Raw genomic sequence first — 25,783 nt, 5'->3', positions numbered from 1 at the left:
ATATTTTCAGTCTTCTGAGGGGGAAAAGGTGTTGTTGTGTGTGTGTGTGTGTGTGTGTGTGTGTGTGTGTGTGTGTGTGTGTGTGTGTGTGTGTGTGTGTGCCTGTGAACAGAGGAAGGGCACTAAATGGCATTTGTGCAGCAAAGTGAGGGTCAGAGTGCTGGGCAGTTTGTGTTTACATAATAGTATGTACATACGTCTATTAATCAGACCTTTCCTACATTGATATACAAAAACTACAATGTCAAGAATGGGTGGGAAGTTTGTCCTCTGTTCATGGAGATGCAGTTTATCATTAACAGTCTTTTATGTTATCAAAATAAGTGTTTTTCTAATCATTACACATATATAATGTGCAATACCATCACCATGAATAAATATGAATGGTAATGCACTACATTAAAACAGTATATTTATTTTTTACTGAATTTTGACGTTTCACCTAAATTTAAGGCCAGGGCATGACCCTCTTGGTCTATGCTCACTTAAAGTATATTTCTCCTTGCAAAGCATTAGTCAGCACAATTAAATAAATACTGACACATCTATCGATCTTGTTGGTTGAAATCTGGTACTTGTAGGTCTACTGTCATTCTTCCATTGCATGGGGCCAGCTCTCCTTCAAATCAAATCAAACTTTATAGGTCACATACACATGTTTAGCAGATGTTATTGCAGGTGTTGTGAAATGCTTGTGTTTCTAGCTCCAACAGTGCAGTAATATCTAACAAGTGAAAAGTAACAATTTCATAACATATACCCAATACACACAAATCAAAGTAAAGGAATGGAATTAAGAATATATAAATATATGGACGAACAATGTCAGAGCGGCATAGACTAAGATACATTAGAAAATAATAAAATACTGTACACTACCGTTCAAAAGTTTGGGGTGACTTAGAAATATCTTTGTTTTTGAAAGAAAAGCAATTTTTTTGTCCATTAAAATAACATCAAATGTATCAGAAATACAGTGTAGACATTGTTAATGTTGTAAATGAGAATTGTAGCTGGAAACAGCTGATTTTTAATAGAATATCTACATAGGCGTACAGAGGCCCATTATCAGCAACCACCACTCAGTTGTTCCAATGGCACGTTGTGTTAGCTAATCCAAGTTTATCATATTAAAAGGCTAATTGATCATTAGAAAACCCTTTTGCAATTATGTTAGCACAGCTGAAAACTGTTATCCTGATTAAAGAATCAATAAAACTGGCCTTCTTTAGACTAGTTGAGTATCTGGAGCATCAGCATTTGTGGGTTCGATTACAGGCTCAATATGGCCGGAAACAAAGAACTTTCTTCTGAAACTCATCAGTCTACTCTTGTTCTAAGAAATGAAGGCTATTCCATGTGAGAAATTGCCAAGAAACTGAAAATCTCGATACAATGCTGTGTACTACTCCCTTCACAGAACAGTGCAAACAGGCTCTTACCAGAATAGAAAGAGGAGTGGGAAGCCCCGGTGCACAACTGAGCAAGAGGACAAGTACATTGGAATGTCTAGTTTGAGAAACAGACGCCTCACAAGTTCTCAACTGGCAGCTTCATTAAATAGTACCCGCAAAATACCAGTCTCAATGTCAACAGTGAAAAGGCGACTCCGGGATGCTGGCCTTCTAGGCAGAGTTGCAAAGAAAAAGCCATATCTCAGACTGGCCAATAAAAATAAAATATTAAGATGGGCAAAAGAACACAGACACTGGACAGAGGAACTCTGCCTAGAAGGCCAGCATCCCGGAGTCGCCTCTTCGCTGTTGACGTTGAGACTGGTGTTAACAGTCTGATGGCCTAGAGATAGAAGCTGTTTTCAGACTCTCAATCCCAGCTTTGATATATCTGTACTGACCTCGCCTTCTGGATGATAGCGGGGTGAACAGGCAGTGGCTCGGGTGGTGGTACCTGTTTCCTCCAGCATCTTTGACATCGGGTGTCCTGGAGGGCAGGTAGTTTCTTCCACATTGTAGGCCAATGTTTTCTGCAAAAGGGTAACTGACTGTTATGTCATAACAATGTTCAGAATGTCAAATACTCTGCATTCTTATTTACATCCATATACCAAAATCTAAGACCTATATTCAGAGACCAAATGCCACTAGAGTTTGTATAGGGTAATTGAGTTTCGTTTTTAGATTAATTGCAGGTGCTAATAGAACCATAAATTGTTCAATAACTTCAAAGGAAAGATATTGCAAAACATACATTATTGGTAAAACATCTATTCATATATGTATCTAAGCTGTTAGCTGCATCTAAATAGAACTAGATATCGCCACTTCTTCATCCCTTGTGTTGTCACGTGACATCCACTTTCTTACGTCACCATCCAAACTAATTCCACGCGCCAGCCAACGAGGAAGTACCAGGCATGCATACAGTCGCGAGTTGTGTATTTACTAGAGACAGACAGTGTTGACATATTGTTAGCGTTGTACGTGACGGTCAACCTGCATTTCTCGCCGCCTTTTGAGTGTTTTCTTTCGGTGCATATGCAGACGTAGGAGTCACATTAGTTGCCGCTAGCCGGCTAATAGCATCAGCTAACGTTAGCTGGCTAATAGTTAGCGAGCAGTATTTCACTTGGCAACCTTTGCAATAATTTTAGTTTACCTGAAGGCTATATGATTGGCTTTATTAGCAGTTGCTCTGATTATGCTTGAAACTAAATTACTTTAGTAAGATTAGCCAGCCAGCTTTAGCTAACTATCAAGCCGCTGCAATGGAACTCATGCTTACGTGCGCGTCCTCCAAAACGCCTTCCAATATAATGAGGTATGCATGCTCTACGTGCGTGTCCCTACAATTCCTGTAGCTTGAGAACAGACTGATATGTGAGGATATTTCTATAATCGTAATATTGTACAAATAACAATAGTCAACCAATATCTTCATTTTCTACAAGGTAAAGCCAAAAAAAATACTGTAAGGAGTAGGCTATTGTTATTCTGCCACCAACACTAAAGTCTTATCACACCATTCCATGCCCATTTCCTGTAGGGAATAGGTGACGATGCAGCATGACCAAAGACCCTATGCACCATGGCACAGACTGAAATTAATTGGGACCAACAGATACCTTTACCAAAGCTTTCCCCATTCCATGCCAAGATCGCTGTTGCACTAGTGGCACTGCTCTGCTTCATCAATAGCTATGATGGAGACTTTGTGTTCGATGATTCTGAAGCCATTATCAATAACAAGGTAATAATCTACTTATCACATACTCACTACATCTTCCGAGGTACATCTTCAAGGATGCAGTGTCTATAAAAGCTTGATCTATTCAAAGTCTATATTGTGTGCATAATTTCAACAGCTAAAAATAACCTCACAGCCACAGTACATACTGCATACCGTACAGAGTATACTTATAGTTGAAGTCGGAAGTTTACATACACCTAGGTTGGAATCATTGAAACTCGTTTTTCAACCACTCCACAAATTTCTTGTTAACAAACTATAGTTTTGGCAAGTCGGTTAGGACATCTACTTTGTGCATGACAAGTAATTTTTCCAACAATTGTTTACAGACAGATTATTTCACTTAACTCACTGTGTCACAATTCCAGTGTGTCAGAAGTTTACATACACTAAGTTGACTGTGCCTTTAAACAGCTTGGAAAATTCCAGAAAATGATGTCATGGCTTTAGAAGCTTCTGATAGGCTAATTGACATCTTTGGAGTCAATTGGAGATGTGGATGTATTTCAAGGCCTACCTTCAAACTCAGTGCCTCTTTGCTTTACATCATGGGAAAATCAAAAGAAATCAGCCAAGACCTCAGAAAAACAATTGTGGACCTCCACAAGTCTGGTTCATCCTTGGGAGCAATTTCCAAATGTCTGAAGGTACCACGTTCATCTGTACAAACAATAGTACGCAAGTATAAACACCATGGGACCACGCAGCCGTCTTCCCACTCAGGAAGGAGACACGTTCTGTCTCCTAGAGATGAACGGACTTTGGTGCAAGAAGTACAAATCAATCCCAGAACAACAGCAAAGGACCTTTGTTAAGATGCTGGAGGAAACAAGTACAAAGTATCTACACCCACAGTAAAACGAGTCCTATATTGACATAACCTGAAAGGCCGCTCAGCAAGGAAGAAGCCACTGCTCCAAAACCGCCATAAAAAAGGCACATGGGGACAAAGATCATACTTTTTGGAGAAATGTCCTCTGGTCTGATGAAACAAAAATAGAACTGTTGGCCATAATGACCATCATTATGTTTGGAGGAAAAAGGGGGATGCTTGCAACCCGAAGAACACCATCCTAACTGTGAAGCACGGGGGTGGCAGCATCATGTGGTGGGGGTGCTTTGCTACAGGAGGGACTGGTGCACTTCACAAAATAAATGGCATCATGAGTAGAGGTCGACCCAATATGATTTTTCCACGTCGATACCGATTATTATAGGACCAAAAAAGGCCGATACCGATTATTGGGGGACCAAAAAAAGGCCGATACCGATTAATTGGACCATTTTTAAGTTTTTAAAATTTGTAATAATGACAATTTACAACAATACTGAATGAACACTTATTTTAACTTAATATATAATACATCAATAAAATCAATTTAGCCTCAAATAAATAATGAAACATGTTCAATTTGGTTTAAATAATGCAAAAAAAGCGTTGGAGAAGAAAATAAAAGTGCAATATGTGCCATGTAAAAAAGCTAACGTTTAAGTTCCTTGCTCAGAACATGAGAACATATGAAAGCTGGTGGTTCCTTTTAACATGAGTCTTCAACATTCCCAGCTAAGAAGTTTTAGGTTGTAGATATTATAGGAATTATAGGACTATTTCTCGCTATACGATTTGTATTTCATATACCTTTGACTATTGGATGCTCTTATAGGCACTTTAGTATTGCCAGTGTAACAGTATAGCTTCTGTCCCTCCTCGCTCATCCCTGGGCTCGAACCAGCAACACATCGACAACAGCCACCCTCGAAGCAGCGTTACCCATGCAGCGCAAGGGGAACAACCACTCCAAGTCTCACAGCGAGTGACGTTTGAAACGCTATTAGCGCGCACCCCGCTAACTAGCTAGCCATTTCACATCGGTTACACCAGCCTAATCTCGGGAGTTGATAGGCTTGAAGTTATAAACAGCGCAATGCTTGAAGCATTGCGAAGAGCTGCTGGCAGAACGAACGAAAGTGCTGTTTGAATGAATGCTTACGACCCTGCTGGTGCCTACCATCGCTCAGTCAGACTGCTCTATCAAATCATAGACTTAATTATAACATAATAACACACAGAAATATGAGCCCTAGGTCATTAATATGGTCGAATCCGAAAACTATCATCTCAAAAACAAAAACTTTATTCTTTCAGTGAAATACGGAACCGTTCCATATTTTATCTAACGGGTGGCATCCATAAATCTAAATATTCCTGTTACATTTCACAACCTTCAATTTTATGTCATAATTACGTAAAATTCTGGCAAATTAGTTCGCAACGAGCCAGGCGGCCCAAACTGTTGCATATACCCTGACTCTGCATGCAATGAACGCAAGAGAAGTGACACAATTTCACCTGGTTAATATTGCCTGCTAACCTGGATTTCTTTTTAGCTAAATATGCAGGTTTAAAAATATATACTTCTGTGTATTGATTTTAAGAAAGGCATTGATGTTTATGGTTAGGTACACGTTGGAGCAACGACAGTCCTTTTTTGCAAATGCGCACCGCATCGATTATATGCAACGCAGGACACGCTAGATAAACTAGTAATATCATCAACCATGTGTAGTTACTAGTGATTATGATTGATTGATTTTTTTTTTTATAAGATAAGTTTAATGCTAGCTAGCAACTTACCTTGGCTTCTTACTGCATTCGTGTAACAGGCAGGCTCCTTGTGGAGTGCAATGTAAGGCAGGTGGTTAGAGCGTTGGACTAGTTAACCGTAAGGTTGCAAGATTAAATCCCCGAGCTGACAAGGTAAAAATCTGTCGTGCCCGTGAACAAGGCAGATAACCCACCGTTCCTAGGTCGTCATTGAAAATAAGAATTTGTCCTTAACTGACTTGCCTAGTTAAATAAAGGTGTAAAAAAAAATACAGATTTCCGATTGTTATGAAAACTTGAAATCGGCCCTAATTAATCGGCCATTCCGATTAGTCGGTTGACCTCTAATCATGAGGTAGGAAAATTATTTGGATATATTGAAGCAACATCTCAAGACATCAGTTAAAGCTTGGTTGCAAATGGATCTTTCAAATGGACAATGACCCCAAGCATACTTCCAAAGTTGTGGCAATATGGCTTAAGGACAACAAAGTCAAGGTATTGGAGTGGCCATCACAAAGCCCTGACCTCAATCCTATAGAAAACCTCTGGGCAGAACTGAAAAAGCGTGTGCGAGCAAGGAGGCCTTACAAACCTCACTCAGTTACACCAGCTCTGTCAGGAGGAATGGGCCAAAATTCACCCAACTTATTGTGGGAAGCTTGTGGAAGGCTACCCGAAACGTTTGACCCAAGTTAAACAATATAAAGGCAATGCTACCAAATACTAATTGAGTGTATGTAAACCTCTGACCCACTGGAAAAGTGATGAAAGAAATTAAAGCTGAAATTGTTCTGTCTACTATTATTCTGACATTTCAACTTCTTAAAATAAAGTGGTGATCATAACTAACCTGAGACAGGGAATTTTTACTCAAATTAAATTTCAGGAATTGTGAAAAACTGTTTAAATGTGTTTGTCTATGTAAACTTTTGACATCAACTGTATGTCATATTCCAAGTTGTACATGCACACATCAATGTATGCGTAAAAAAATAAAATATATGTCCCTAGGCATCTAAAGTTGTTTTTGTCACATCTCTTTTCTGATGTGTCTCCCGCAGGACCTGATCCCATCCACGCCTCTCAACAACATCTGGAGAAATGACTTCTGGGGAAGTAACCTGAGCAGCAACAACAGCCACAAGTCCTACAGGCCGCTCACTGTCCTCACTTTTAGGTAGGATACACATATGACATACACACATGCATGAACTCATGTGCGTACTCACAAGACTCCGCAAGGTAGCTCTGTCAATGTACAGAAAGACGGACAGATCTAAAAGTAGTATCATAGCTGCCTCTATTCATCCTAACAACTTTTGTGAAGAACATAATGGCAAGATGACCTTGGAATGTATTGATGGATAATTGTTGAAAACACAATTTGGTTCTCTGTGAGGATTTCAGAGGTGGGTCCCAAGTGCTATTCTTCTCTGTAGAATTGCAATTGATAGGCAATGAATATGTACGGTATATTACTTTGACTGGTTTCAGGATCTCAACATTTTATTTTCACCTGACATACACTGTATATACAAAAGTATGTGGAAACCCCTTCAAATTAGTGGATTCTGCTATTTCAGCCACAACCCTTACTGACAGGTGTATAAAATCGAGCACACAGCCATGCAATTTCCATAGACACACATTGGCAGTAGAATGGCCTTACTGAATAGCTTAGTGACTTTCAACGTGGCACTGTCATAGGATGCCACTTTGCTATCAAAGCAGTTTATCACATTTTTGCCCAGCTAGAGCTGTCCTGGTTAACTGTAAGTGCTGTTATTGTGAATTGGAATCATCTAGGAGCAACAACGGCTGAGCCGCAAAGTGGTAGGCCACACAAGCTCAAATAATGGGACTGCCGAGTGCTCAAGAGCGTTGCGCTTAGAAATCGTCTGTCCAGGTTCGAATACAACAGGTGTAGACCTTACAGTGAAATGCTTACTTACAGGCTCTAACCAATAGTGCAAAAAAGGTGTTGGGTGAAGAATAGGTAGGTAAAGAAATAAAACAACAGTTAAAAGACAGGCTATATACATATATGCATATATGATGAACAGAGAGTAGCAGTAGTGTAAAAGAAGGGTTGGTGGGTGGTGGGACACAATGCAGATAGCCCGGTTAGCCAATGTACGGGAGCACTGGTTGGTCGGCCCAATTGAGGTAGTATGTACATGAATTGTATAGTTAAAGTGACTATGCATATCTGATAAACAGAGAGTAGCAGCAGTGTAAAAAGAGGGTTTGGGAGGGGGGCACACAATGCAAATAGTCCGGGTAGCCGTTTGATTACCTGTTCAGGAGTCTTATGGCTTGGGGGAAAAACTGTTGAGATGCCTTTTTGTCCTAGACTTGGCACTCCGGTACCGCTTGCCATGCGGTAGTAGAGAGAACAGTCTATGACTGGGGTGGCTGGGGTCTTTGACAATTTTTAGGGCCTGACACCGCCTGGTGTAGAGGTCCTGTGTGGCAGGCAGCTTTTCCCCAGTGATGTACTGGGCCGTACGCACTACCCTCTGTAGTGCCTTGTGGTCAGAGGCCGAGCAATTGCCGTACCAGGCAGTGATGCAACCAGTCAGGATGCTCATGATGTTGCAGCTGTAAAACCTTTTGAGGATCTCAGGCCCCATGCCAAATCTTTTTAGTTTCCTGAGGGGGAATAGGCGTTGTCGTGCCCTCTTCACGACTGTCTTTGTGTGTTTGGACCATGATAGTTTGTTGTTGATGTGGACACCGAGGAACTTGAAGCACTCAACCTGCTTCACTACAGCTTTTCCTGTAGTCCACAATCATCTCCTTTGTCTTGGTTGTTATGCTGGCACCACATTACCACGTCTCTGACCTCCTCCCTATAGGCTGTCTCGTCATTGTCGGTGATCAGGCCTACCACTTTTGTCGTCTGCAAACTTAATGATGGTGTTGGAGTCGTGCCTGGCAATGTAGTTGTGGGTGAACAGGGAGTACAGGAAGGGACTGAGCATGCACCTACCTACCCTCACCACCTGGGGGCGGCCCGTCAGGAAGTCTAGGAGCCAGTTGCAGAGGGAGGTGTTTAGTCCCAGGATCCTTAGCTTAGTGATGAGCTTTGAGGGTACTATGGTGTTGAACGCTGAGCTATAGTCAATCAATAGCATTCTCACATAAGTGTTCCTTTGTCCAGGTGGGAAAGGGCAGTGTGGAGTGCAATAGAGATTGCATCATCTGTGGATCTGTTTGGGCGGTATGCAAATTGGAGTGGGTCTAGGGTTTCTGGGATAATGGTGTTGGTGTGAGCCATTACCAACCTTTCAAAGCACTTCATGGCTAAGGACGTGAGAGCTACGGGTCTGTAGTCATTTAGGCAGGTTGCCTTTGTGTTCTTGGGCACAGGGACTATGGTGGTCTGCTTGAAACATGTTGGTATTACGACTCAATCAGGGTAATTGAAAATGTCAGTGAAGACACCTATCAGTTGGTCATGCCCGGAGCACACGTCCTGGTAATCCGTCTGGACCCGCAGCCTTGTGTATGTTGGCCTGTTTAAAGGTCTTATTCACGTCGGCTATGGAGAGCGTGATCACACAGTCATCCGGAATAGTTGATGCTGTCATACATGCCTCAGTGTTGCTTGCCTCGAAGCGAGCATAGAAGTTATTTAGCTCGTCTGGTAGGCTCGTGTCACTGGGCAGCTCGCGGCTGTGCTTCCCTTGGTAGTCTGTAATAGTTTTAAAGCCCTGCCACATTAGACGAGCGTTGGAGCTGGTGTAATATGATTCAATCTTAGCCCTGTATTGAGGCTTTGCCTGTTTGATGGTTCATCGCAGGGCATAGCAGAATTTCTTATAAACTTCTGGGTTAGAGTCCCGCACCTTGAAAGCGGCAGCTCTACCCTTTAGCTCAGTGCGAATGTTGCCTGTATTTCATGGCTTCTGGTTGGGGTATGTATGTACAGTCACTGTGGGGACAACGTACTCAATGCACTTATTGATAAAGCCAGTGACTAATGTGGTGTACCCCTCAATGCCATCGGAAGAATCCCAGATCATGTTCCAGTCTGTGATAGCAAAACAGTACTGTAGTTTAGCACCACTTTTTTTATAGACCGAGTCACTGGTGCTTCCTGCTTTAATTTGTGCTTGTAAGCAGGTTGTGGTCGGATTTACCAATTGGAGGGCGAGGGAGAGCTTTGTACGCTTCTCTGTGTGTGGAGTACAGGTGATCTAGAATTGTTTTCCCTCTGGTTGCACATTTGTCATGTTGATAGAAATTTGGTAGAACTGATTTAAGTTTCCCTGCATTAAAGTCTCTGGCCACTAGGAGCGCCACCTGGATGAGTGGTTTCCTGTTTGCTTATTACATTATACAGCTGACTGAGTACGGTCTTAGTGCCAGCATCTGTCTGTGGTGGTACATAAACAGCCACGGACAGTATTGCTGAACACTCTCTAGGCAAGTAGTGGCCTGCAATTTATCACAATATACTCTACTTCAGGTGAGCAAAATCTAGAGACTTTCATAGATTTCATGCACAAGCTGTTGTTTACAAATATGCACAGACCCCCCCCATCTTACCGGAGCGTGCTGTTCTGTCTTGCCGGTGCAGCGTATATCCCGCTAGCTGAATATCCATGTCGTCATTCAGCCACGATTCCGTGAAACACAGGATATTATAGTTTTTTTTTGTGAAGTTGGTAGGATATTCGTGATCATACCGCGTCTAATTTATTGTCCAATGATTGCACGTTGGCGAGTAGTAGTAGCTTTCCCAGTCGCCTTTGCCGGGTCCTGTCAAGGCTCTTTGTCCTCTGTACCTACGTCGCTTCTTCTTGCAAATAACGGGGATGTTTGTCCTGTGGGGTTTTTGGAGAATGTCTTGAGCGTCGTCTTTTTTAGTGGAAAAAATATTTGTCTAATCCGAGGTGAGTGATCGCTGTCCTGATATCCAGAAGCTCTTTTTTTCCATAAGATACGGTTGCGGAAACATTATTTACAAAATAAGTTCCAAATAACGCAAAAAACTGCTGCCATTTCTTCCGGCGCCATTTTGTAATGCCAAGCGTCAGCTGGAGTGATGTAAAGCTCGCCACCATTGGATTCTGGATGAGTGGAAACGTGTTCTCTGGAGTGATGAATCATGCTTCACCATCTGGCAGTCCGACGGACAAATCTGTGTTTGGCGGATTCCAGGAGAACGCTACCTGCCCCAATGCATAGTTCCAACTGTAACGTTTGGTGGAGGAGGAATAATGGTCTTGTGCTATACGTCATGGTTTGGGCCCTTAGTTCCAGTGAAGGGAAATCTTCACGCTACAGCATACAAGGACATTCTAGATGATTCTGTGCTTCCAACTTTGTGGCAAATGTTTGGGGAAGGCCCTTTCCTGTTTCAGCATGACAATGCCCTGTGCGCAAAGTGAGGTCCATAGAGAAATGGTTGTCGAGATCGGTCTGGAAGTAGTTGGCTGGCCTGCACAGAGCCCTGACCTCAACCCTTCACAATTCTATTCCAAACTGCTATTCATTTTGTTGCTGATATTTGGACTAATCACATCACCTATTACAACCAGACCTGGGTTGAAATACCACTTTAAATCTCTAAGTTACTTTCACATACATTTGAAGTACACTGAACAAAAATATCAACACAACAGAGTTACAGATCATATGAGGAAATCAGTCAATTTAAATAAATGCATTAGGCCCTAATCTAAGTATTTCACATGACAGGGGAATACAGATATGTTGGTCACAGATATCTTTAAAAATTGTAGTGGCGTGGATCAGAAAATCAGTCAGTATCTGGTGTGACCACCATTTGTCTTATGCAGAGGGACAAATCTCCCTAACGTAGAGTTGATCAGGCTGTTTATTGTGGAATGTTGTCCCACTCTTCTGTGTGAAGTTGCTGGATAGTGGTAAGAACTGGAACACCCTGTCGTACACATCAATCCAGAGCATCCCAAACATGCTCAATGGGTTACATGTCTGGTGCATATGGAGGCCATGGAAGAACTGGGACATTTTCAGCTTCCAGGAATTGTGTACAGATCCTTGCGACATGGGGCTGTGCATTATGCTGTAACATGAGGTGATGGCGGCAGATAAATGGCACAACAATGGGCCTCGGTATCTCGTCACAGTGTTTTATCAAATTGCCATTGATAAAATGCAGTTGTGTCCTACAATCAGCATGCCAATTGCACGCTCCCTCAACTTGAGAAACATTGTGTTGTGTGACAAACCTGCACATTTTAGTGACCTTTTATTGTCCCCAGCACAAGGTGTACCTGTGTAATGACCGTGCTGTTTAATCAGATTCTTAATATGCCACACCTGTCAGGTGGATGGATTATCTTTGTAAAGGAGAAATGCTCACTAACAGAATGTAAAATAATTTCTGCACAATTTGAGAGAAATTAGCTTTTTCTGTGTGTATGGAAAATGTATGGCATCTTTTATTTCAGCTCATGAAACATGGGACCAACACTTTACATGTTTGTATTTTTTGTTCTGTATAAATATTCAGATATGCAGTACCAGTCAAAGTTTGGACACACCTACTCATTCCAGGGTTTTTCTTTATTTTTACTATTTTCTACATTGTAGAATAATAGCGAAGACATCAAAAATATGAAATAACACATGGAATCATGTAGTAACCAAAAAAGTGTAAACAAATCAAGATATATTTTATATTCTTCAAATTAGCCACCCTTTGCCTTGATGACAGCTGTCTACACTCCTGGCATTCTCTCAACCAGCTTCATGAGGTCGTCACCTGTAATGCATTTCAGTTAACAGGTGTGCCTTGTTAAAAATGTATTTGTCGAAGCCATTTCCTTCTTAATGCGTTTGAGCAAATTAGTTGTGTTGTGACAAGATAATGGTGGTATACAGAAGATAGCCCTATTTGGTCAAATATCAAGTCCATATTATGGAAAGAACAGCTCGAATAAGCAACGAGAAATGACAGTTGAAATTGAGATTTTTGGTTCCATCTGCCGTGTCTTTGTGAGACACAGAGTAGGTGAATGGATGATCTCTGCGTGTGTGGTTCCCAGCATGGAGGAGGTGGTGTGATGGGGATTTGCTGGTGACACTGTCAGTGATTTATTTAGAATTCAAGGCACACTTAATCAGCATGGCTACCACAGCATTCTGAAGCAATACGCCATCCCATCTGGTTTGCGCAGAGTGGGACTGTCATTTGTTTTTCATCAGGACAATGTCCCAACACATCTCCAGACTGTGTAAGGGCTATTTGACCAAGGAGAGTGATGGAGTGCTGCGTCAGATGAACTGGCCTCCACAATCACCTGACCTCAACCCAAATGAGATGGTTTGGGATGAGTTGGACCGCAGAGTGAAGGAAAAGCAGCCAACAAGTGTTCAGCATATGTGGAAACTCCTTCAAGCTTGTTGGAAAAGCATTCAAGATGAAGCTGGTTGAGAGAGTGGCAAGCGTGTGCAAATCTGTCATCAAGGCAAAGGGTGGCTACTTTGAAGAATCTCAAATATAAAATATATTTAAATTTGTTTAACACTTTTTTGATTACAACATGATTCTATATGTGTTATTTCATAGTTTTGATGTCTTCACTATTATTCTACAATGTAGAAAATAGTGAAAATTAGTAGGTGTGTCCAAACATTTCACTAGTACTGTATATGTAAAGACAAGATTAAATCAAAAACAGTGTGATGGGTGACAATATTAGCCTATCAATTGTAAATTATATATAAAATAGTAAAAATAAAGAAAAAACCTTGAATAAGTAGGTGTGTCCAAACTTTTGACTCATACTGTATTTGTATTATCAAGTAAGTACACAATGTCCCATTATATCTCAAGCTAAGCCATTTTGATAGTACATTTAAACTCTGTTTTTCACAATTCCAGACATTTAATCCAAGTAAAAATTGCCTGTCTTTGGTCAGTTATGATCACCACTTTATTTTAAGAATGTGAAATGTCAGAATAATAGTAGAGAGAATGGTTAATTTCAGCTTTTATTTCTTTCATCACATTCCCAGTGGGTCAGAAGATTACATGCACTCAATTAGTATTTGGTAGCATTGCCTTTAAATTGTTTTACTTGAGTCAAATATTTCGGGTAGCCTTCTACAAGCTTCCCATAGTAAGTTGGGTGTAACTGCGACAGGTTTGTAGGCCATTTTACTCACACACGCTTTTTCAGTTCTGCCCACAAATATTCCATAGGATTGAGGTGAGGGCTTTGTGATGGCCACTCCAATACTTTGACTTTGTTGTCCTTAAGCCATTTTGCCACAACTTTGGAAGTATGATTGGGGTCATTGTCCATTTGGAAAACCCATTTGCGACCAAGCTTTAACTTCCTGACTGATGTCTTGAGATGTTGCTTCAATATATCCACATCATCTTCCTACCTCATGATATTTTGTGAAGTGCACCAGTCCCTTCTGCAGCAAAGCACCCCCACAACATGATGCTGTCACCCCTGTGCTTCACGGTTGGGATGGTGTTCTTTGGCTTGCAAGCATCCCCCTTTTTCCTCCAAACATAACTATGGTCATTATGGCCAAAAGTTATATTTTTCTTTCGTCAGACCAGAGGACATTTCTCCAAAAAGTACGATCTTTGTCCCCATGTGCAGTTGCAAACCGTCTGGCTTTTTTATGGCAGTTTTGGAGTAGTTGCTTCTTCCTTGCTGAGTGGCCTTTCAGGTTATTTCGATATAGGACTCGTTTTACTGAGGATATAGATACTTTTGTACCAGTTTCCTCCAGCATCTACACAAGGTCCTTTGCTGTTGTTCTGGGATTGATTGATTTGCACGTTTCGCAACAAAGTACATTCATTTCTAGGAGACAAAGCGCATCTCCTTCCTGAGCGGTATGATGGCTGCTTGGTCCCATGGTGTTTATACTTGTGTACTATTGTTTGTACAGATGAACGTAGTACCTTCAGGCATTTGGAAATATCTACGAAGGATGAACCAGACTTGTGGACTTGTGAACCAGACTTGTTTTTCTGAGGTCTTGGCTGATTTCTTTTGATTTTCCCATGATGTCAAGCAAAGTGTCACAGAATTTGAAGGTAGGCCTTGAAGTACATCAACAGGTACATCTCCAATTGACTCAAATGATGTCAATTAGCCTATCAGAAGCTTTTAAAGCCATGACATCATTTTCTGGAATTTTTCAAGACGTTTCTAGGCACAGTAGACTTAGTGTATGTTAACTTCTGACCCACTGGCATTGTCATACAGTGAATTATAAGTGAAATAATCTGTCTGTAAACAATTGTTGGAAAAATGACTTGTCATGCACAAAGTAGATGTCCTAACTGACTTGCCAAAACTATAGTTTGTTAACAAGAAATTTGTGGAGTGGTTGAAAAACAAGTTTTAATGACTCCAACCTAAGTGTATGTAAACTTCTGACTTCAACTGTACATGTCTGTGCTTTTTTGATATCATTTTGTATTATTGATATCTTTTTTTTTAAATCTGTTTGTAGAATTCATGATGTCATCTCTTTTATGGACCCAGGCTTAACTACCTCATTGCTGGTGGGCTGCACCCAGTAGGCTTCCATGTGCTGAACATCGGCCTGCACAGTCTCATATCAGCGCTGATGATCGACATGTTCTCCGTACTGATCGGTGGCTTGGCATACGATGGGAATGGGAACAGGCTCAACCACGCACCCAAAGCTTCTCTCCTGGCTGGTCTTCTCTTTGCAGCGCACCCCGTTCACACCGAAAGCGTAAGTAGACAAACATTGTATGGAAAGGAGGGATGTAAGAAATAGTGAAAACACACAGACAGGTACTATGCGTGTCTATCACATAATATTTGTTTGTTTTATTGAGATCGACTGAGATGAGAGGAGGAGACCTATGAGATGGGAACTGTACGCAAATATGAAAAGTGGGAGTCTTGGGGATTGAACCCGGACCCATCACAAGGGGCAATGCATAGTCCGGAGTCGGCAGTGCTGTTACCAAAACCAAACTGCGGCACTGGAGCTATGATGACACTGGGTTGTTAGCTCAATAGAATCAGAATGGACTAGAAGGGACGTCCTTAATCAAAGCAATATTCCGTGGTAGATAATCGTGTAATGGCGGCCATATCTGGTGTACCATTTGATATGTAAAATTTTGAACTGATAGACTTTGTCCAATTCTATGATTCCCCCTCTGGCAAACAATATCTCTTTACTTACTTTCCAAAATAATAACAGCCTCCCATCACTACATGTGTTCCAACATCCACGGGTGTTTGTTGTATTAAACATGCGTTAGAGCCATGCCAGGAACAAAGGTCCATCTCAATCGGAGTGTGCATCGAAAAGGTGTGCGTTTTGAGCGAGGCCCAGACTATTAAAAGCTTATTCATACCCGGTTGTGGTGTGTGAGGGCTGCGGTGCCCGGCTGGAGGGCTGCACCCCCCCTGCTCTCGGCTGGCTTTAATCAGGGAGGGCAACAGGCTGAGGGAGACCTGGGGGTGGGAGCGGGCAGACCACAGACCCAAGGCCTGCTGCACTTATCAAAGGAGATAGCCCCCAGGATTCCAGGACGTATGCAGTACACACTATACAGACACAGTATAAATCATGCACACTATATGTAATATACTCTCTCACACACACACACCGACAGAGAGGGACACACACAGATGCACCGCACACACAGGCCAGTAATGAGAGACTCCTGCGCTGGATGTTAATTGGCTGCTGTCAGTAAGGCTGTTATATACAGTACAGGAGCAGATACAGAAAGATGGTGTATTTGCGTTATTGCATTTGATCATGTGCAGGTTGTTAAAATATACATTCCGACTATCTGTTGGCTGACACAGTTGCCTTCATCATTTCTGGTCTACCCGAAGTGTCCAAGGGCAAATTAGATAATAGGTGTTGATTTTTAACTGGACATGTCAAATGACGGAATTCTGTCTCTCATACAGCAGTTAACCTTTCTGGCGCAGGTGTTCCGCAAGCTACCCACCTCGACAACATCCGGTGAAATTGCAGAGCGCCTAATTCAAAATACAGAAATATTCATAAAAAATACAAGTGTCATACATTGGTTTAAAGATGAACTTCTTGTTAATCCAGACGCTTTGTCAGATTTCAAAAAGGCTTTACGGCGAAAGCATACCATGCGATTATCTGAAGACGCTTACAAAAGCATACAAACATTTTCCAACCAAGTAAAGGAATTACAAAAGTCAGAAATAGTGCTAAAATGAATCACATACCTTTTGAAGATCTTCATATGGTTGTAGTCACAAGAGACCCTGTTACACAATAAATGTTTGTTTTGTTCGATAAAGTCCCTCTTTATATCCCAAAATCCCGAAGTTTTGTTGGCGCGTTTTGTTCAGTAATCCACTGGCTCAAAGGCAGTCAAAATATGCAGATGAATACATCCTAATAGTACCTGTAAAGTTCGTTGAAACATGTCAAACGATGTTTATAATTAATCCTCAGGTTGTCAATTGTCTAAATAATCGATAATATGTTAACCGGACAATAGCGTATTCAATAGAAAGGATAACAAGGAAGGGTGCGCATACCAGTGCTGCATGATTCTACAGTCCACTGACAAAGGTCTCATTCTTCTTAATTCTTTCAGAAAACAAGCCTGAAACAATGTCTAAAGACTGTTGACATCTAGTGGAAGCCATAGAAACTGCAATCTGGGTCCTAACCCATTAGATACTCTATAGGCATTCATTTGAAAATACTCACATAAAAAAAATCCCACTTCCTGGATGGATTTTCCTCAGGTTTTTGCCTTCCATATCAGTTCTGTTATACTCACAGACATTTAACAGTTTTGGAAACTTTTGTGTTTTCTATCCAAATTTACCAATTATATGCATATCCTAGCTTCTGGGCCTGAGTGACAGGCAGTTTACTTTGGGCACGTGTCTCATCCAGACGTCGAAATACTGCCCCCAAGCCATAATAAGTTATTAAACCCCTCTTTCTCTCTTTCAGGTGGCAGGGATTGTAGGCCGGGCAGACCTACTTTGTGCACTGTTCTTCCAGCTCTCCTTTCTGACCTACTGCAAAGCCTTCAGAGGAGGTAGGTTTTGTATGCATTAAGGATGGTGTGTCATGGTTGCTTGAATGTATACAGAGAGAGTAAGAACATGCATCACATCTATAGGCAATGTACACAAGTCTCATTCGTGTTTTCAGATTTCCTAAGTTAACATAGTTGATATGTCTTGGAAGTATATATATTACACACACACGCACACGCACGCACACACACACAGTACCAGTCAAAAGTTTGGACACACCTACTCATTCAAGAGTTTTTCTTTATTTTTACTGTTTTCTACATTGTAGAATAATAGTGAAGACATCAAAACTATGAAATAACACATATGGAATCATGTAGTAACCAAAAAACATGTTAAACAAAATATTGAATTTTTGAGATTCTTCAAAATAGCCACCCTTTGCCTTGATGACAGCTTTGCACAGTCTTGGCATGTTATTGTTTGAATATTTACAGCCAGTACATGTCCAGGCCCGTCTGAAGTTTGCTAGAGAGCATTTGGATGATCCAGAAGAAGATTGGGAGAATGTCATATGGTCAGATGAAAACAAAATAGAACTTTTTGGTAAAAACTCAACTCGTCGTGTTTGGAGGACAAAGAATGCTGAGTTGCAGCCAAAGAACACCATACCTACTGTGAAGCATGGGGGTGGAAACATCATGCTTTGGGGCTGTTGTTCTGCAAAGGGACCAGGACGACTGATCCGTGTAAAGGAAAGAATGAATGGGGCCATGTATCGTGAGATTTTGAGTGAAAACCTCCTTCCATCAGCAAGGGCATTGAAGATGAAACGTGGCTGGGTCTTTTCTTTCAGCATGACAATGATCCCAAACACATCGCCCGGGCAACGAAGGAGTGGCTTGGTAAGAAGCATTTCAAGGTCCTGGAGTGGCCTAGCCAGTCTCCAGATCTCAACCCTATAGAAAATCTTTGGAGGGAGTTGAAAGTCCGTGTTGCCCAGCAACAGCCCCAAAACATCACTGCTCTAGAGGAGATCTGCTTGGAGGAATGGGCCAAAATACCAGCAACAGTGTGTGAAAACCTTGTGAAGACTTACAGAAAACGTTTGACCTCTGTCATTGCCAACAAAGGGTATATAACAAAGTATTGAGATAAACTTTTGTTGTTGACCAAATACTTATTTTCCACCATAATTTGCAAATAAATTCATTAAAAATCCTACAATGTGATTTTATGGATTTTTTTCTCTCATTTTGTCTGTCATAGTTGAAGTGTACCTATGATGAAAATTACAGGCCTCTCTCATCTTTTTAAGTGGGAGAACTTGCACAATTGGTGGCTGACTAAATACTTTTTTGCCCCACTGTAATGCAGAAACTATTTTATCGTTTGAATATGTAATTTATCAACTACGTCTCACTCATCTATGGATGTCTTCTGCAGGTAGGGAGAGCGAGGAGAAGTTTTCCATCCATTGGATTGCCGTGAGCCTCTTGCTGTGCGCTGCGGCCATGCTCTGCAAAGAACAAGGCATCACAGTCCTGGTAGGGGCGTCAAAACATCCTCGCCTTACTGTTAAATAAATGCGACCTAGTAGCCGCTTTTATCCAAAGTCCGTAGATATTTAGTATGTGATCCCTGCGAGAATTAAACTCACAAACTTGGCATAGCTAGCGCCACTCTCTTGATAGTCATATACAGTACATTGTGTTTATGACTAAGCTTGTGTAATGGAAGCCAAATACATTTGTAGCCTATATTTAACTCTTGTGAACTTGACCCAGCAATTATCTGATGTCTGTCGCTGGTTTATATTGTGCTTGAATGTCTAATCTCTAATGTTTCTCTCTTCTCTCAGGGGGTGAACGCTGCCTTTGATGTCCTTCTAATCTGTAATGTAAATGTCTACGAGCTGAGCCAGAGGCTGTTCCTCAGGAGGAAAGCAGAAGACGTGAGTAACTAGCATACTACTTACAATGCCCAATACATGTCTTTATTCTACAAGGTATGCTAGTGTGGACATTGGAACAGTGACATTAGCTTGGGTTGGGCGGTATCCAGATTTTCATAAAGTTATAATGTTCTTGTGCCATACTGGGATGTATGGTATTACCGGTACTGCACACAAGGGACGCTATTTCTTTCCGAACGTAAAAAATATACACTACCGTTCAAAAGTTTGGCATCACTTAGAAATGTCCTTGTTTTCCATGAACACATACATGAAATGAGTTGCAAAATGAATAGGAAATATAGCCAAGACGTTGACAAGGTTATAAATAATGATTTTTAATTGAAATAATAGTGTCCTTCAAACTGCTTTCGTCAAAGAATCCTCCATATGTAGCAATTACAGCCTTGCAGACCTTTGGCATTCTAGTTGTCAATTTGTTGAGGTAATCTGAAGAGATTTCACCCCATGCTTCCCGAAGCACCTCCCACAAATTGGATTGGCTTGATAGGCACTTCTTACGTACCATATGGTCAAGCTACTACCACAACAGCTCAATAGGGTTGAGATCGGGTGACTGTGCTGGCCACTCCATTAAAGACAGAATACCAGTTGACTGCATCTTCCCTAAATAGTTATTGCATAGTTTGGAGCTGTGCTTTGGGTCATTGTCCTGTTGAAGGAGGAAATTGTCACCAATTAAGTGCCTTCCACAGGGTATGGCATGGCGTTGCAAAATGGAGTGATAGCCTTCCTTCTTCAAGATCCCTTTTACCTTGTAAAAATCTCCCACTTTACCATCACCAAATCACCCCTAGACCATCATATTGCTTCCACCATGCTTGACAGATTGCGTCAAGCACTACTCCAGCATATTTTCTTATTTGTGATCCGAACACCTCAAACTTAGATTCATCTGTCCATAACACTTTTTTCTAATCTTCCTCTGTCCGGTGTCTGTGTTCTTTTTCCCATCTTCATCTTTTCTTTGCCAGTCTGAGATATGGCCTTTTCTTTTTAACATATGTTTCTCAAACTAGACACTCTGATGTACCTGTCCTCTTGCTCAGTTGTGCACCGGGGCCTCCCACTCCTCTTTCTATTCTGGTTAGAGACAGTTTGTTCTGTGAAGGGAGTAGTACACAGTGTTGTACGAGTTTCTTGTCAATTTCTCGTATGGAATAGCCTTCATTTCTCAGTACAAGAATAGATTGATGAGTTTCAGGAAAGTTATTTGTTTCTGGCCATTTTGAGCCTGTAAACGAACCCACTAATGCTGATGCTCCAGATACTCAACTAGTCTTAATAAGGCCAGTTTTATTGCTTCTTTAATCAGGACAACAGTTTTCAGCTGTGTTAACATAATTGCAAAAGGGTTTTCTAATGATCAATTAGCCTTTTAAAATGACAAACTTGGATTACCTGAAGGTGAACCTTGGCCCCAGTCTGAGGTCCTGAGCACTCTGGAGCAGGTTTACATCAGGGATCTCTGTACCTTTTTCCATTAATCTTTCCCTCGATCCTGACAAGTCTTCCCAGCCGCTGAAAAACGTCCACACAGCGTGATGCTGCCACCACCATGCTTCACCGTAGGGATGGTGCCAGATTTCCTCCAGATGTGACGCTTGGTATTCAGGCCAAAGTGTTCACTCTTGTTGTCATCAGACCAGATAATCTTATTTCTCATGGTCTGAGAGTCATTAGGTGCCTTTTGGTAAACTCCAAGCAGGCTGCCATGTGCCTTTTACTGAGGAGTGGCTTCCGTCTGGCCACTCTACCATAAAGGCCTGATTGTTGGAGTGCTGCAGAGATGGTTGTCCTTCTGGAAGGTTCTCCGTCTCCGCAGAGATACTCTGGAGCTCTCTCAGTGACATCGTGTTCTTGGTCACCTCCCTGACCAAGGGCCTTCTCCCTCGATTGCTCAGTTTGGCTGGTCGGCCAGCTCTAGGAAGGGTCTTGGTCGTTCCAAACTTCTTCCATTTTAGAATGATGGAGGCCACTGTGTTCTTGGGGACCTTCAATGCTGCAGAAATGTTTTGGTACCCTTCCCCAGATCTGTGCCTCAACACAATCCTGTCTCGGAGCTCTACGGACAACTGTGGGACCTTACATAGACAGGTATGCGTCTTTCCAAATCATGTCCAATCAATTGAATTTTCCAAAGGTGGACTCCAATCAAGTTGTAGAAACATCTCAAGGATGATCAATGGAAACAGGATGCACCTGATGTCAATTTTGAGTCTCATAGCAAAGGGTCTGAATACTTATGTAAATTAGGTATTTATTTATTTATTTGTAAACATTTCTAAGAAACTGTTTTTGCTTTGCCATTATGGGGTATTTTAAAGTAAGACTTTAATGTAAGAAAATGTGGGAAAATGGAAGGGGTCTGTATACTTTTCGAATGCTCTGTACATTGTGGAGTTGAAACTGGGCTAGCTAGAAAACTAGCAAACGAAATGCATAGCCGGAGCCCTGAGCTGGAGAAAATGTATTTGACACTTCTAATGTATTTAGCTCGCAAACATTAGTAGTGAATTTAAAGTTTAAACTGATCAACTCTCTTGGGCTGCTCAACAGTGGATCGTCATGTTACGTTTGCTCCATTAGCTTTTTGTAAAGAAACATACACTTATGTGACTGGCTCAATTGAGTATTTCAGATTTTTTTTTTGTACAGTATTTAAAATCATACCGTCGGTAGAATGAAGGTATGGATATTGCATCGTAGCTATAGTAACATAATTTCACCATACACTCATATAACCATTTAAACCATGGTTATATGAGTGTATGTCTAACTAGAACCTGAACGATATGGGATTTTTTGTTTTTACGATTTTAGAGAGTGGAAATATTAATCAATAACGGATATGTGCCGATTTTGTTTTTATTTTAGCTGAAATTTTAATAAAACTTCCGTACAAAGATACTCAACTTTGATTTCTTACATTTGAGGAAAGAACATTAATGTACTAATTTAGGAGCACCAGAAAGAGATTTTTTATGTAAAAATTGTGTTACTCTAATCTAGTGAAAGGCGAATAAACTGCACTGATTCCATCATCAGCAAATAAATGCCTAGGCTCTGAAGAATGAGCTGCCTCATGCTATCCAGCTGGAAAACAATGACAGGACACATTTTCAGTGTATTAGTAATTAGCTATGTTTTCATCGATTGTAAGGCTGTAGCCACTGAATTCTGGTAATCACTTGAAAGGAAAAACAAGCGTTGTCTTTGTGCTATCTGGGATCCTTGGGACCTCCAAACAAATGTTTAGTGTAATGGTTCAGGTTTAGCGTAGGGACGTCCCAAGGATTCTTGATACTACTAAGCTTCAGTGAATAGCGTCAAGAACTCTCACACAGCTAGTTAGATGGCTGGCTAGCTAGCACTTGTCAAGGAAATGGATTAGCGATTGGCGAAACGTGAATTTGAACCAGTCCCTATCAAGTGACAATGAACCCATACATCAAAACATAGCTGCAAAGTGCTACTTTGTAAACCGCAAAGTTTTTTTTTTGTGTGTGTCTCGGAAAACATTTGAATGACAGAGCTTGATGAATAAGCTTCGCAAAGAGCATATATAACACTAGATCTCGCTGGCTTCACTAAAGGGCATTAACGTTACCACAGAGTTGAATGTTCTTAGCACGGCACTTACTTGGTACGCCCCATCAATTGTTTTTCAAGACACCTGACATCCTACCAAGACACTTCACGTAATGGTACATGCCCAGGGTGCATTTTTGGCACTTTTATTGAGATCGCCAGCTCAATAAAGTGGTAGCAGTAAGACTAAGAGTTAGTTCACAGTTGTTCACTCTCTTCTCTGACTTAAGGCATCTGCATGCTTCCCAGCCGAAACAGTTTGGAAGTGTTCGTGCATATATTATGATGACATTTTGTGACGTTTTTGTACTTCGGTAAGGGTTTTTTCAGCTTTTCGGGCACAAGACATCTTTTCTCGAGGCAAGCCGAAGTCTATGCCCTTTCGTCGGTGATTGGTCAACAGTAGGGATTCTTCAAGTCTTGTCATTCAATGAGAGATTACTCATTTTCATGCCCAGTTTTCTGCACCAAACATCTTAGTTAATGTAAAATTGTGCGACTAAGATCTCTGCAAAAACATAAAAATAAATGAGAGATTTCTCGAGTTATCTTAGATTAATTCTGACTATTTTGAGAAAGTTTTTACTAGCTACAGTGTTTCAAAATGGACAAGCAGTTGCCGCCCTCGAGACAAATAATGTCATGCACAATAAAGTCAAATTCTATGAACTACTACTTTCTCCACATCTTGTATATGTCCTTTCCAATGGATCAAACGGCGATACAAATCATCAGTAAAAGGATACTATTGGTCGGGCTCTACCTCTTACACTAATTATGTTGCTTTTCCTGCTACACTACTCTATATGCCCTTATGTTATACTAGGGAAGTTGTGTTTCCGTAGCTAGGGCTGACAGAAAGGGTTTGTGTAAAGCAGAATCAACAACCTCTGCATAATAATAACAGTGGCTTTGTGAGAATGAGAAAGTTCACAGTTTGCCATTGTTATGTAAATGCAGGCTGAAAAGTACCAGTAGCTTGGCTTTGACCCAAAGTGAGAGCATGACCGCCGGAGCCATGGCCAGTGAGACACATGTTGGCCTCACGTAGATGGAAACAAAATTCTGAGCCTTTTGGGTAAAACACTGGGGTAAATCCTGTATGGAAATGCACCAGAATAGCCTTCTAACATGTACCGATCATGTACCCTATGGTTACGGTTAGGTAAGTGTACCTAATTTGGACTCGGGCTGTTGTTGTTGTGGACTCCTCTATTACTATGTTTTTCTGGTGTGTGTCGTGTCAGGTGAGTGAGCGGGTGCGGACGGGCCTCCTGATCCGATTGGCTCTGCTGGCCATGGGCGGAGCCTCCATGCTGTACGCCCGCTGGAGAATCATGGGAACTGGGCCCCCCGCCTTCACTGAAGTAGACAACCCAGCATCCTTTGCAGACAATGTCTTTCTCAGAGTGAGTCGTGTTTTACCTATTTGAATGATACTGGATAGAGTATGTAGGCTAAATAACGACTCTTATGGTAATTTGTAACCTCACCCTCCTTTATGGAAGGAAATTATTTTAAAGTTATGTCAGAATACTAAATCTAAATGGATTAAGTTTTTTGGTTTTAGATGGTCTTTTTAGGATGTGATCTTAATAGTTGAAAACATCTAACTATCACCACGCAGACCTCTAGTAGTAGTACAACAATCATAATCGTATTTTTTTATTTGAAATGTTCTTATTTTTTCCCTCTCTCTCTCCTTCGCCCTCACACTCTGCCATCTCACTCTGCTCTCTCTCCCTCTCTCTCTCTCTCTCTCTCTATCCCTCCCACTCTCTCTCTCCCCTCCTTCCCTCTCTCTCTCTCTCTCTCTCTCTCTCTCTCTCTCTCTCTCTCTCTCTCTCATTCTCATCCCCTGTCCTGTTCTGTGTGATTGGCAGATAGTCAACTATAATTACTACTACTCACTGAATGCCTGGGTGCTACTGTGTCCCTGGTGGCTGTGTTTTGATTGGTCCATGGGCTGTGTGCCCCTCATTAAGTCAGCGTTTGATTGGAGGACGGCCTGGCTGCTGCTGCTCTGGTGCTTCCTGATAGGCTTGATAAGCCAAGCCTTATGCTCACAGGACAGCCAGAGGAGGAGGTAGGAGAGAGCTCAGCCGACACGTGTGTGTGCACACACACACACGCACACACACACTGTTGTCAAGATAAAACATGTTTGGATACAATGTTAGTTACTCAGATATGAAGAGTGGATGGAATGTGACTCAAGCATCACCTCTGATCACTTTATAGAAACATTCAGAGTAATCTCAGCTGATTTACAACTGTATATTACACAGTATGTCTGTGTTGTAAGTATTATGTAACCGTGTTTTTTAGGGGTCCAAGCAGTGAAAAGAACAAAGGCCAGCACACTGAATATGCTCTGATGAAAATCCTTTGAAATGT

General features: G+C 41.4%; 1 protein-coding gene across 3 annotated transcripts in view; it reads left to right on the top strand.

Moving 5' to 3' along the window:
* Window positions 1-2,320: 2,320 nt before the first annotated feature.
* The window catches only part of tmtc4 (transmembrane O-mannosyltransferase targeting cadherins 4), a 42,331-nt gene continuing 18,868 nt past the window's right edge, over window positions 2,321-25,783 (top strand). The window contains exons 1-9 of one of the 3 annotated variants that reach the window (XM_042306540.1): window positions 2,321-2,778; window positions 3,004-3,207; window positions 6,877-6,992; window positions 15,331-15,547; window positions 17,792-17,879; window positions 19,267-19,367; window positions 19,682-19,774; window positions 24,634-24,795; window positions 25,270-25,472. In XM_042306540.1, coding sequence (XP_042162474.1) covers window positions 3,046-3,207; window positions 6,877-6,992; window positions 15,331-15,547; window positions 17,792-17,879; window positions 19,267-19,367; window positions 19,682-19,774; window positions 24,634-24,795; window positions 25,270-25,472 — 1,142 coding nt within the window. In that variant the 5' untranslated portion in view covers window positions 2,321-2,778; window positions 3,004-3,045. Of the gene's footprint in view, window positions 2,838-3,003; window positions 3,208-6,876; window positions 6,993-15,330; window positions 15,548-17,791; window positions 17,880-19,266; window positions 19,368-19,681; window positions 19,775-24,633; window positions 24,796-25,269; window positions 25,473-25,783 lie in introns of all 3 variants that reach the window. The other 2 variants (XM_024388661.2, XM_024388660.2) reach the window with 2 other exon arrangements.

This window comes from Oncorhynchus tshawytscha, linkage group LG26, assembly GCF_018296145.1.
Source record: "Oncorhynchus tshawytscha isolate Ot180627B linkage group LG26, Otsh_v2.0, whole genome shotgun sequence".
NCBI classification, from domain to species: domain Eukaryota; kingdom Metazoa; phylum Chordata; class Actinopteri; order Salmoniformes; family Salmonidae; genus Oncorhynchus; species Oncorhynchus tshawytscha.
The sequence above is the reverse complement of the archived record's forward strand: the minus strand, read 5'-3'. Positions and strand labels throughout refer to the sequence as shown.